Below are 12,536 nucleotides of genomic sequence, written 5' to 3' on the forward strand. Positions count from 1 at the left end.
AAAATAGAAACTTGAAAGCGCTTGGCATCTTAGAGGACCAATTCCTGATTAACTCATAAGGAGGAGTCAGGCAACTTTCTAACATAAAATGAACAGGTTTGACTCTGAATATATTAAAGAGGATATCTTCTTCGAAAGAATGTGCCATTTTTATAGAGTTTCTTTTTTGGATTAGAGCCACATTTTAAATATTTATGAGTAATTGGTTAAAATTAAGATGGACTAAATGTTTAGCCTATGTGTGCTCAAATTACATTTCATTATTCTTCACAGGAGAGAAAGGACTTGCTTTCAAAGCTCCTTAGGTTGGACATATTTGTACTAATTTTTGTTTAAAATGTCAGTGGAAAATTCAGTTCCCAGAACTTAGAAGGGCATATTGTCATAACTCTTAATGCTTTTTTTTTTTTTTCAGTTTTAGATTTTAAATTGCCAATATAAGAGGTGTGTTTTTTTTATAAAGAGGTGTCTCAAACAGCAATACCCTTTAACACTTGACAAGTCAGAAAAATAAAGCAAAACACACTTCTGTTCAGTTTTTATAATATAGCATATTGCCATATTCACCTTTTCTGTAATTTGCATTACCTAAATAGTTCCATAATGCATTTCTGGTTTATTTGAAAACTTTGTAACATTATACTTAAAACCAAGTAATATTTTTACACATATTGCGTGACTGGAAGCTAGAATGCTCATACAGAAAGAAATAGCAGTAAGATAATTACACTGAGGTCACTGATGGTCTATCTCCAATTTAATAGTAACAGATGAGAGTAGTACAATGGCTGATAAAACAGAATATTTATCTAAAGATTTATTTTGCACAAATTGTCAAGCATTCCACCATATGAATAGTAATAACTGTAGATTTAAGGTGAATTACTGGACACTTGTGATACCTAAAGGTGCTCGTTATGACATCAGTGATGACATTTATCAATATTTTTTTTTTTAATCTTTGTACAATTTCACATTATGATATTCTATGTAAAGATGAGAACATCTGTATCTTGTTTTGCTGTTTATGAAGAGCAGATTACTTATATGATTCAATAATAATTGAAGGCAAAAACCTTAAGAATTTATACCTTTAATGTTGTAATCTGGTCATAAACAGACGTCTAAGATTTTATATTGTAATCTAACTAGACTTTGGTTAGCTAGTCACTCTGGTAGCTGATGAAATTGAGAAAGTATTTCATGAAAAGCCTCTGTATCTAGCTGTTGACTTCAGATAAAATTCCCAGCGTGGTTTCAGATTATCTGTACTTGCATTACAATGACATCATTCAACTGTTAGTGGAAATAAGGACAAGTGAATACCTATTTTACATTAGGCTTTATATTAGGAATGTCTTAAAAAATTATAATGTAACATTTCTCAGATGTATGTGTTTTCCTTTACTTTTCCCATTACTTGTTTTCAATGATTAGGGTATATAACATTCAATACTAATGCATGGGAAATTGCACATAGTAAAGTCAGAATGGCAATATTTGATGTGATGACACAACGTGTGATGAAACAAGTGTGCAACAATGTAATTTCTCAAGTGTTAGGATAAAAAAAAAACAAAACTACACTGGGGAACATAATTAATGCTTTTTCTAGAGGAGCCTTTAATTTACTAAAGGGAACCTGTTCCTTGCATGTTGTCATATGATTATCTGGGGTGTAAACCATACAAATGCAGATAGATATTTAGGAAACTACACAAAGCTGTATTTCAGTAGACTGAAAGATCAAGCATTATGTCTAGGAAAGTAACATCAGTTAAAAAATGTGCATGTATTTTTCATTAAGTACTTAATAGAAATCAGAATGGAGTGAAGTTTGTGTTCAAATGGATTTCTGGTTTGGGACCAAATCAGAAATCAGTTTAATGACTTTTACTTACAACATTTTCTTCTGAATGTTCACTGTGGTGTATGTCTTATTTTAATTTTGTTGCTGTATTTATTTTAATGATTTCCTTTAACATAAGCCTTTTTATTTTGTATATGATTATTAATAATTTCTTAATTTATAATTTAAAAATCCATTTCATAGAGTATTTTTAAGAATGGAACTTGATACAGAAGATGTCATAAACCCAATAGGATTATCACATTTCCATTTTTGGGTAGATACTGGAGTATATATCTCATACTTTGAAATCCAGTATAACACTCTTTTTTATATGAATATTCACTCTATTACCTTTGCATGGGGAAATATAGTGTACAAAACTAAAATTCTATTTTGAAATACTAAAACATAAATTGCAGTAAATAGACATAGTTCTGTTTAAATAACATTTTTATTTTTTCATAGTAAAGAATTACTTCTGTGTGCACTGTTCTGTGATACAGTCCCAAAACGTCACTATTTTATTTTAATTTTTTTGATTTTATTACCAGGCATCATGAGTTATTTCCCAGCTATAGTTTTAACATATATTTAATGTCAGAAAATGTATCAGACTGTCACAAAACTGAGCCTGTGTCTTTTTCCCTGCTTATTCTCAAGTATACTTCTTTTGCCTTCCTGTGTTGCGTAGTCTTTTCTATATACAGGCTACTTAAGATGATTCTGAATTTGTCATGTCTGGATATAATCTTTGGAATTGTAGAAAAGTACCCTGATATTTCAAAGAGTTAATTTTAAATGTTCATCCAAGAAATACCTACTAGATGGCCTTATGAAATGCAGTTTATGGAACTGCACTTTTCTGATCATAGAATTATGAAATGATTAAGGATGGAAAAGACTTAAAGACCACCTAGTTTCAGCTCCCCTGCCTTGGGCAGGGATATCACACACTAAACCATGTCACCCAAGACTCCATCCAACCTGGCCTTGAACATAGCCAGGGATGGAGCATTTGCTGCTTCTTTGGGCAACCTTTCCAGTGCCTCACCACCCTCACAGTAAAGAACTGCTTCCTTATATCTAACCTGACTTCCCCTCTTTAAGTCTGAACCCATTCCCACTTGTCCTATCACTACAGTCCCTAATGAAGCGTCCCTCTCCAGTATCCTTATAGGTCTCCCTTCAGATACTGGAAGGCTGCTATGAGGTCTCTGCGCAGCCTTCTCTTCTCTAGGCTGAACAGCCCCAACTTTCCCAGCCTGATATATGTGTTTACTGCAGCACTAGCAGGAACTTTCTATAGTCAATATGCTTTCATCCCACCTCCCAGGTATTGAGGGAGCAAGACTGAAACCAGGTAACATGAATAGGTTCTAAGGAAAAGCACTCCTGGTCCAAAATAGCATAGAGATTGAGATGAACAGAGAATGCCTTGGTATGCTATTAAAATAACTTTGGACATTGGTATTTGGGGCAGTGAAGGATAAATGCCGTGGTTCCAGTTGACAAGGGCTGAGTTTGATAGCTTTTTGAGCAGTGAGGGGTTTTTATTTTAACCACCTGCAACATTTTCATTTGTCTTTTGGCTTCCTCAGGTTTATCATATCAATTGTTCCCTTTCAATGAGTGTAATAAGACAAATTTCAAGTATGGGAAAACCCCAAAGTACTCGGAATATTATTGTCCTTCATTAAAAGATGAAATTTCATGAAGTATAGTTAGAAACTAGGTTTATTTGCGTAGATTCACTTTTCAATATAATGTGATTAGCCTAATTATATGCAAACCTTTTCTTTAATGGAAAGTTAAACTCCATTGGTCTAGTTCCTCAGAAATAAAGATAAATAAAAGTGGAAGTCTCTTTCTGCAGAGTGTAAATCACTTGGTTTCATCTCAACTTGTATTAAAAAAACCCACCTCTTCTATTGTGCCAATTTACCAAGTGATAGCAGAGCAATCTCCTTTGCTAATGTGTTGGTTTCTTTTTTTTTTTTTTGGGGGGGGGGGGGAAACTGCTCCCTAGTCATTCAGTGAAAGTAAAGAATGAAATGCAAAGTTGAAAGAATTATTTTGGTCTGAAATTATTTTTGCAAGACATACCTTTGCAAGCTATAAAAATTACAGGAACATATATAATGCATGAAAAAAAAAGTGAAGAGTTGGTTGAATATGCTGAGGGCTAGATCGGTACATAAAAATTTCTGGAAAAACACACAGAAAGGTTCACAAGAAGTTTCTCTCTGAAGATCCATTTTAGTTTATTGTAAGATAAATGTATGCAAATCAAACTGGCATTTAGGCTTTCCATTCAGATATCTGCATTTTCAATACTGGTTAAGGACAGTTCTCTCAGCATGAGACTATGCATTCAAGTTTTATTATAATTCAAGGAGAAAAGGTCAGCTCTTAGTGAAAATTACATTTGTTAGATTATGTTCAGAATAAAATCTTACAGACCTAAACTTAAGGAACATTTCTTTAAATGTTAATGTTTGTGAAGGAATAGTAAAAACTTTTCCATATGGGTTTAATAATACAGGCAAACAAAATAGCTTATGTGTCCAACTTATAGAAAAAACTATTGAAAACCAAAGCCAAAACAAACAAACAAACAAAAACAAAAACCCAAACCGCCAAAGAAACTAACCAGAAAATACATGCTTTTCTTATTATAGGGAGAAGAAATTTATGTATGGATTATATTCTATTGAAAATCTGTTTTAAAGGACCTAAAATATAGATTTTTTTTTCATATTTGTTAACTGCTTAACTATTAATTTCCTAAAAAAAACTGCATTATTTCAACTTTTTTTTTGTTGTTTATTTCTGTGTTTTATTTTTGTCTTTTTGCAGTAAATGAGGGAGGTATTAAGCAGGCGTCCAATTTGTGTCCGGATCCTGGAGAACCAGAAAATGGAAAACGGATAGGCTCAGATTTTAGGTAAAATATAAACCCTACATTGTATAATTTCTCTAATACTGCACTTTGAAAAAGTAACTTTAAAATGTATTGCTGTTGTGCTACTCTTTCAAAACTGAACTTTTCAGTAAAAAGTGAAATGTAATTCAACATAAATTACGTAATGCAATATAGCATGTAATTAATATGCAAAGATGATATCTATTTGGAGGAGAGCATATATTGCCAGTAATCTAGCAAAAACTGGATTGAAGAAGGTAAGTTAAAATGATTTTCTCATGTATATACTGTATTAGTTTTATAAATATTGAGCATACGTGTGGTACTGGAAGTTTTTGTGAGGCACAATTAAAAAAATGCAACAAAAAAAGAAAATAAAACCCCACAGTTTCAGATATTGTTATAGTACTCACTGGAATATAATAGGGAATATTTCATTTGCTATAGTGTTTTTTCAGGAACCCAGAAGTTTGATACATGCAGATGCATTTCCCTAGTAGTCCTCAGAGTATTTTAGCATTCTTAGTGCAGACTGTTTTTCTATTAATTTAGATATATACTTCTTCATTTTCATCTATCTCAAATTTATCTTTTAAGGAAAAAAGTTTGCAATACTGCTTCAAAACGTTCTATGTATGTCTTCTTCTTAGTGAACATATGACTCCAGGTGTCAGTAACAGCAGTGATTGATATATTGTATGACTAGAGAGACACATATATAATCACTTCTTGAAAATGTTTTGAGTTAAATTTGATCTCTTGTCTGTCTGAGTTTCTGAATCATTTCTGATGCTAGATAATTATTTGAGCATAACAGGCCTTTGCAGATTGAAATAAAGTCAGGAACATTTACTAATACCTGCCACCTTTTCCTGTAGTGAAAAAGATATGACATAATGAAATCTTTCTTCCCTTCCCAAGAAGTTGCTTAAAATTTTAGTTGTAATAGTGTTCATTCTGCTGGAATTTCCAACAGTTTATGTTACCTGACATACATTAAAAATACACATCTTTTCCACATTTAAATCAAGTTTTAGCATTAATGCCACTGTGGTAAATGCAAAAAGGATGTAGTACATGAAGAGAAAAAAAATTCACGGGGTCTTGTTGCTCCTTTTAATTGCTGGGCTTTGGAGGCTTTTTTCTTTGTTTATACTGGAATAAGCATAGCCAAACTGAATTATACCTGGAGAAGAATTCTGTTGTGAACCAAATGCATCCCTTCCCCTCCATCCTGAAGTTCTGCCTATACGAAATGAATAAGCCTCTTTCCCTCTACCTCTGTAGTGTAGTCCAGTTAGGTATTTAAAGTTGAGATTCAGATCACACTTGATGACAACAAGGCAGTAAATAGTGTTGGACAGCCACAAAGATGCCAGTGTGGTCTTAGAAATTCTACTGAGAGAAGTAAGCATATGAAGTTTATATTAAAGACAACCTACTATACCCAATGAGTTGAGTTACAGTATAACTAATGATAATTTATTCTTTCATTTTATATTGTAAATTGCTTTACAGTTATTTTCTCCGGAATCATGAATTTGAAGTGTAACTACATTGATAGACTGGAACTTTCACACTTAATTTTCCTAAAATTTTCTCTGAATTACATACCCTTCTCTGCAGATATGCATTGAGCTCCTAGACTCTGAATGTCAAGTAAAGCATCTTGAAAATTGAACAAAACTCTGATGATTTGTAGTGTGAGATGTGAGGCTAGTTTGAAGTAGAATATTACATGTTTCATTTGTCTGCAGTTAATTGGCTCCTTTGTCGAACAGAAGCCTCTGACAGTACAAGCTTTGTGGGAAATGGTGAGGCTTTATGAACTGTGTAAGCAGAATTACCAATTATCTCGAGTGTCAGGAATTCCTCTGCAACTGAAATTTTGTCATCACTTTAGTTTGTTCAGCATATGTTAAGGATTCTTCTTGACCAGAACTTTTGAAAATTTAGATATTGTAACATTCTATCTTGGAATCCTAGCATTTTGCAGTAATATTTCCAAGTACTGTATCAACTGATCTGCAGAAATGTGTCTATGTATGCGCTTAACTTGGGACAGATGTTGTGGCATAGCTCAACTCTCCTACCGAGTCTCAAAAAGACTACCGTAGATTCTATCTGCAGCTTGCACATGAATAGTTATGTACCAGTGCTGTGCAGAAAGTTGCTAGGTTAAGAAAATTTCATTCACTGTGCATAGTATTGAAGGCTTTAGATTCTTTCACTGCAGATGGAGAAAATAATGTATGTGTTGCTCTACTGATTATTTATCTATTATACAGTAGCCTTAAAGTGTACCATCAGATTAACCCTTTGATAGGAACAGACTAAGCTGATGTTTAGGTATTTTTGATAGTGGGTTGGTTTGTTTGTTTGTTTGGTTGGTTGGTTTTTTCCTATGGCAAAAAATGGTGTACTCTCAAACTTGTTTGGTTGCAGGTGTGGACAAAATAGGTTAATACGGCAGACAGATGTGAATCTTGGAAAATATTTTTTTCTATAATGTGTATGTGACCTTTCAGTTGATTTCACAGAAATGGAATAGATGTGCAGTGTATGAATTCAAATGTATTCCCTGTACATCAGTGAAAAAATCCAGACGGCATTATTTCCTTTTTGTAGTCTGTCCCATCTATTCATCACAAAATTTATAAGAGCAATGTAAGTTCAAATGCAGAATAGTATAATTTACAGATTATCTTGAGGTTTTGATTCCCTGCATAATTGATTCCTGATCTCTAATTTTAAAATTATATCAAATAATAGAGGAATATAATCTAAAATGAGTTATTTTGCTGCACATATGCCAATGGTTAAAATAATGCTGTTCTATATAAACTTCATATGAAGTTCAACATTTTAAAACAACTCTTTTATATTCTTTAGTGTGTCTGTAATTTTATTTTAGACTCCTTACTGCTTTAAATTTGTGTTCCTTAAAGAGGGATCCGAAATTGGGCGCATATGACGAACACTTCACAAAGATACAAGATTAAATTGTTTTCTCAAATTTGTAGAACTTATTTAATATTTACACATACTTTTTGTTTTCTAATAGAAATATAACCAATGTTTGTTTGTTTTTCTTGAAAATGCAAACCTAATGGCATTTCAGAAAGAAAAAATCCCCAAACCTACTGAAATGGCTGCTATGTTACCACTTCACACCAGACCCACATCAAAACCATGGCCAAGTGCTCTACAGAAAGCTTAGTCTAAGGAATGTAGATGTAAGCCTTTTCTCATTTTTTCTCAGAGCTAATAATTACTTCCTGGTAAACTTCATGTTCTTTTTGAATCTTTATCCTATTCAATTCATCTACTATACCTGGGGAGGGAAGTTACACTTTACCCTCCTGTACTCAGTTACCAATTTTTTTTTTTTTTGTAAGAGAAAAATAGATTTTGAACTGAATTCTTGTATGTATAAAACACATTGAATAATTTAAAACAAAAGTAATCATCAGAAACAACAAACAGATCTCTCCTACTAGATAACTGTGAAACATTATGCTTTTCAGTGTTTGAAAGTGTTTAGAACTAGGCTTTTAAGTTCCTGAGAGACCTAGTTTCTTAACATTTTCTTGACAAGCTCACAATAGTCAATACACTGTCCCTTATGGATACCATTATTACACTGCAAGACCAGTAGGATTTTGCAGTATTTTATTTTTTGTCTCAGTCCTTTTTCTGATGTTTCAGAAAGGAAGTGTTTGTCTGATTTTCTTATATTACTGTCTTTTTATCTATCTGCCATAGGAACTCATGTCTGTGTCTTCCTCTTTTTTTTTCTTAAAATGCTGTTTTATCATCTGCCTATCTAACTGCCATTTTACCTCTCATTCATGTGCCGTATGTTACTGATTTTGTAATTTTTCCACTTTCACTGTGTTTATGCTTACAATTAAATAGATTTCCATGTGGGTTTTTTTTTCAGGTCCTCCTTTTTTTTATTCTTTGGATAATCAAAGGGGCTCAGATTTTCTCAACGTGACCTTCTACAACAGGTGGATTCCTGTTAAAATCCAGGCTTGAGAAAGTTGTTCTTCCCAATCACAACCATTTGAATCTCCTTAACTGTACAGTCCCTGGACTAGCTGAGAATGAATTTTAACAGTAATGATAGATCATCTTTCTATTTCTCAAATTTGACATTTCCTCCAGCTGTCTGATCTGCCTTGTGGCTCTATTTCCTCAGTCTTGGATAGAAGCTTTTCAGCTTTACCTTGCAAGTGCCTTTCCATTATGTTTACATTTTATTCTTCTCAGTTTTTCACTTTTATATCTTCCTCTGTTTTTCATGGAGGCTGCAGCTCTTCTCTCTCTCCTTTCAAAAACATTCTTTTCTTCTATAAAACAGGAACCGGTTTTGTAATAGTTCCTATTGCTATTAACCACTATCAGATCCTCCTTTTCTGAGATTTCTGTTCAGGTGACTACATAATTTTTGATGGTCTCAGTCCTCATTATCTATGTCTCTGTAAAGCCCAGGTACTCCCCAGATTTCATAAGCTCTATTGTGCTGACAACATTGCTTTGCAAACATGTAAGATTTCTAACCCTCTTAAATTTATTCTTGTTCTGTTTACTATCAGTCTTATTTAGTAGCTATTTTAATCACAGAATCACAGAATCCCAAGGGTTGGAAGGGACCTCAAAAGATCATCTAGTCCAACCCCCCTGCAAGAGCAGGGTAACCTAGAGTACAACACACAGGAACTTGTCCAGGCAGGTCTTGAATACCTCCAACGTAGGAGACTTCACAACCTCCCTGGGCAACCTGTTCCAGTGCTCTGTCACTCTTACAGTAAAGAAGTTCTTCCTGATGTTCACATGGAACCTCCTATGCTCCAGTTTACACCCATTGCCCCTTGTCCTATCACTGGATATCACTGAAAAAAAAACCTAGCTCCATCATCCTGACACCCACCCTTTACATATTTGTAAACACTGATGAGGTCACCCCTCAGTCTCCTCTTCTCCAAGCTAAAGAGACCCAGCTCCCTCAGCCTCTCCTCATAAAGGAGGTGTTCCACTCCCTTCATCATCTTTGTGGCTCTGCACTGGACTCTTTCAAGCAATTCCCTGTCCTTCTTGAACTGAGGGGCCCAGAACTGGACGCAATATTCCAGATGCGGCCTCACCAAGCCAGAGTAGAGGGGGAGGAGAACCTCTCTTGCCCTACTAACCACACCCTTTCTAATGCACCCTAGGATGCCATTTGCCTTCTTGGCCACAAGGGCACATTGCTGGCTCATGGTCATCCTCCCATCCACCAGGACCCCCAGGTCCCTTTCCCCTTCACTACATTCCTGCAGGTCAACCCTCAACCTGTACTGGTACATGGGGTTGTTCTTCCCCAGATTCAAGACTCTACACTTGCCCTTGTTGCATTTCATCAAGTTTCTCCCTGCCCAACTCTCCAGCCTGTCCAGGTCTCGCTGAATGGCAACACAGCCTTCTGGTGTGTCAGGCACTCCTCCCAATTTAGTGTCATCAGCGAACTTGCTGAGGGTACAGTCAGTTCCCTCATCCAGGTCGTTGATGAAAATATTAAACAGCACTGGTCCCAAGGTCCCAACACCGACCCCTGAGGGACTCCACTAGTCACAGACCTCCAGCTAGATTCTCCCCCATTGACCGTAACTCGCTGCCTTCTTCCTTTCAACCAGTTCTTGATCCACCTCACTACCTGATCATCAAACCCACCCTTCCTGAGCTTATCTATGAGGATGCTGTGGGAGACAGTATCAAATGCCTTACTGAAATCCAGAAAAACCACATCTACCGCCCTACCTTCATCCCTCCACCTAGTCACTTCCTCATAGAAGGCTATAAGGTTGGTCAGACATGACTTCCCCTTCATAAAACCATGTTGGCTGTTCTTAATAACCCCCTCATCCTTGATATGTCTAGAGATGGTGTCAAGAATAAGTTGTTCCATCACCTTTCCAGGGATGGAGGTAAGGTTGACCAGTCTATAATTACCCAGGTCCTCTTTCTTGCCCTTCTTATAGACTGGTGTGACATTTGCCATCTTCCAATCCTCAGGTACCTCTCCCGTTTCCCACGATTTACCAAAGATGATGGAGAGTGGCCTAGCAATGACCTCCGCCAGCTCCCGCTTCACCCGTGGGTGCATTCCATCCGGACCCATTGATTTATAGATGTCCAAATTGCATAGCTGATCCTTAATGCAATCCTCATCTACCAAAGCAAACTCCTCCTTTGTCCTGCCTCCTTCTGGGGCTATAGGAATCTGGGGCCCCCGGAGAGAGTCTGCAGGAGTAAAGACAGAGGCAAAGAAAGCATTCAGCACCTCTGCGTTCTTTATATCCTCTGTCTCCAGGGCACCCACCTCGTTCAACAGTGGACATATATTGCCTCTTGTGTTAGTTTTATTTGCTATGTATTTGAAGAAGCCCTTTCTATTGTCCTTAACCCAGCTAGCAAGATTAATTTCCAAGGAGGCCTTAGCTGTACTAATTGCCTCCCTACATCCTCTAACAACTGTCCTATATACCTCCCAAGTGACCAGCCCTTCTTTCCATAATCCATAGCTTCTCCTTTTCCACTTGAGTTTGCCCAGAAGCTCCTTGTTTAACCACGTTGGTCTCCTAGCTCCCTTACTTGATTTCCTACCCATTGGGATGCTCTGATCCTGATCCTGGAAGAAGGGGTCCTTGAATGCTGACCAACTGTCATGAGCCCCTTTACCGCCTAGTACCCTTTCCCATGAGACTTCCCTTAGCGGTTGATTGAACAGGCCAAAGTTGGCCCTTCGGAAATCCAGAACTGTGGCCTTGCTAGGTATTCTATTCCTCCCACACAGGATCCTAAACTTCACCATCTCATGGTCACTGCAGCCAAGGCTGCCATTGACCATCATCACTTCAACCAAACCCTCCTTGTTGGGGAATACTAAATCCAGCAGCGCTCCTCTCCTAGTTGGTTTGTCCACCATTTTCATTAAGAAGTTATCATCAATGCACTGGAGGAATGTCCTAGACTGTGAATGATTGGCTGTGTGAGTCTTCCAGCAAATATCAGGGTACTGAAAATCCCCCATGAGGACTAAGGCATGTAGTCGCGAGGCTACTTCCAGTTGCCTGTAGAAAGCCTCATCAACTCCTTCGTCCTGATCAGGAAGTCTATAATAGACTCCCACAACTGTATCACCCGTACCAGTCTGTCCCTTAATTCGTACCCACAGACATTCCACTTTCTCCTCATCTGCCCCTGGACAGAACTCAATACATTCTAGTCGCTCTCTCTCATAAAGAGCAACTCCACCACCTCACTTTGCTGGCCTATCTTTCCTAAAAAGGACATAGCCATCTGTCGTGGTTTAAACCAAGTCCCCCAACTCCCGGAGAGTTAGGAAGGAGAATCCAAAGAATGTAGCCCCCACGGATTGAGATAAGAACGGTTTAATTGCTAAGGCATAACACAAAACCCCTACTGCCATTCACTACTACAAATAATAATGATACAGCAAACAGCAAGTGAAAAGAATACAACACCCCACCAGCCACCGACCCATAACTCACTCCACCCTGCCTGGCCGAGCACCATGTGCTCCCTCCTCCATTTTCCTCCACAGCTCTCCCCCTCCAGCCTTCTCTTTCCCAATATGCATCCTGGGCATCACGTGTTATGGTATGGAATACCTCATTGGCTAGCCTGGGTCAGGTGTCCTGTCTCTCCTTCCTCCCAGACTCCCCCTGGCTGGAAAAAAACCTTGAACAAAAACGC

At 37.0% G+C, this 12,536-nt stretch overlaps 1 protein-coding gene across 3 annotated transcripts in view; it reads left to right on the top strand.

Annotated features, from left to right (window-relative positions):
- Window positions 1-12,536, top strand: part of CSMD3 (CUB and Sushi multiple domains 3) — a 604,683-nt gene that overhangs the window by 248,086 nt on the left and 344,061 nt on the right. For all 3 annotated transcript variants that reach the window (XM_005150930.4, XM_005150931.4, XM_031050517.2), the window contains one exon: window positions 4,709-4,796. In XM_005150930.4, the coding sequence (XP_005150987.2) occupies window positions 4,709-4,796 (88 nt within the window). The remainder of the gene's footprint in view (window positions 1-4,708; window positions 4,797-12,536) is intronic.

The sequence above is a fragment of the Melopsittacus undulatus genome, chromosome 1, assembly GCF_012275295.1.
Source record: "Melopsittacus undulatus isolate bMelUnd1 chromosome 1, bMelUnd1.mat.Z, whole genome shotgun sequence".
Lineage (NCBI taxonomy): Eukaryota > Metazoa > Chordata > Aves > Psittaciformes > Psittaculidae > Melopsittacus > Melopsittacus undulatus.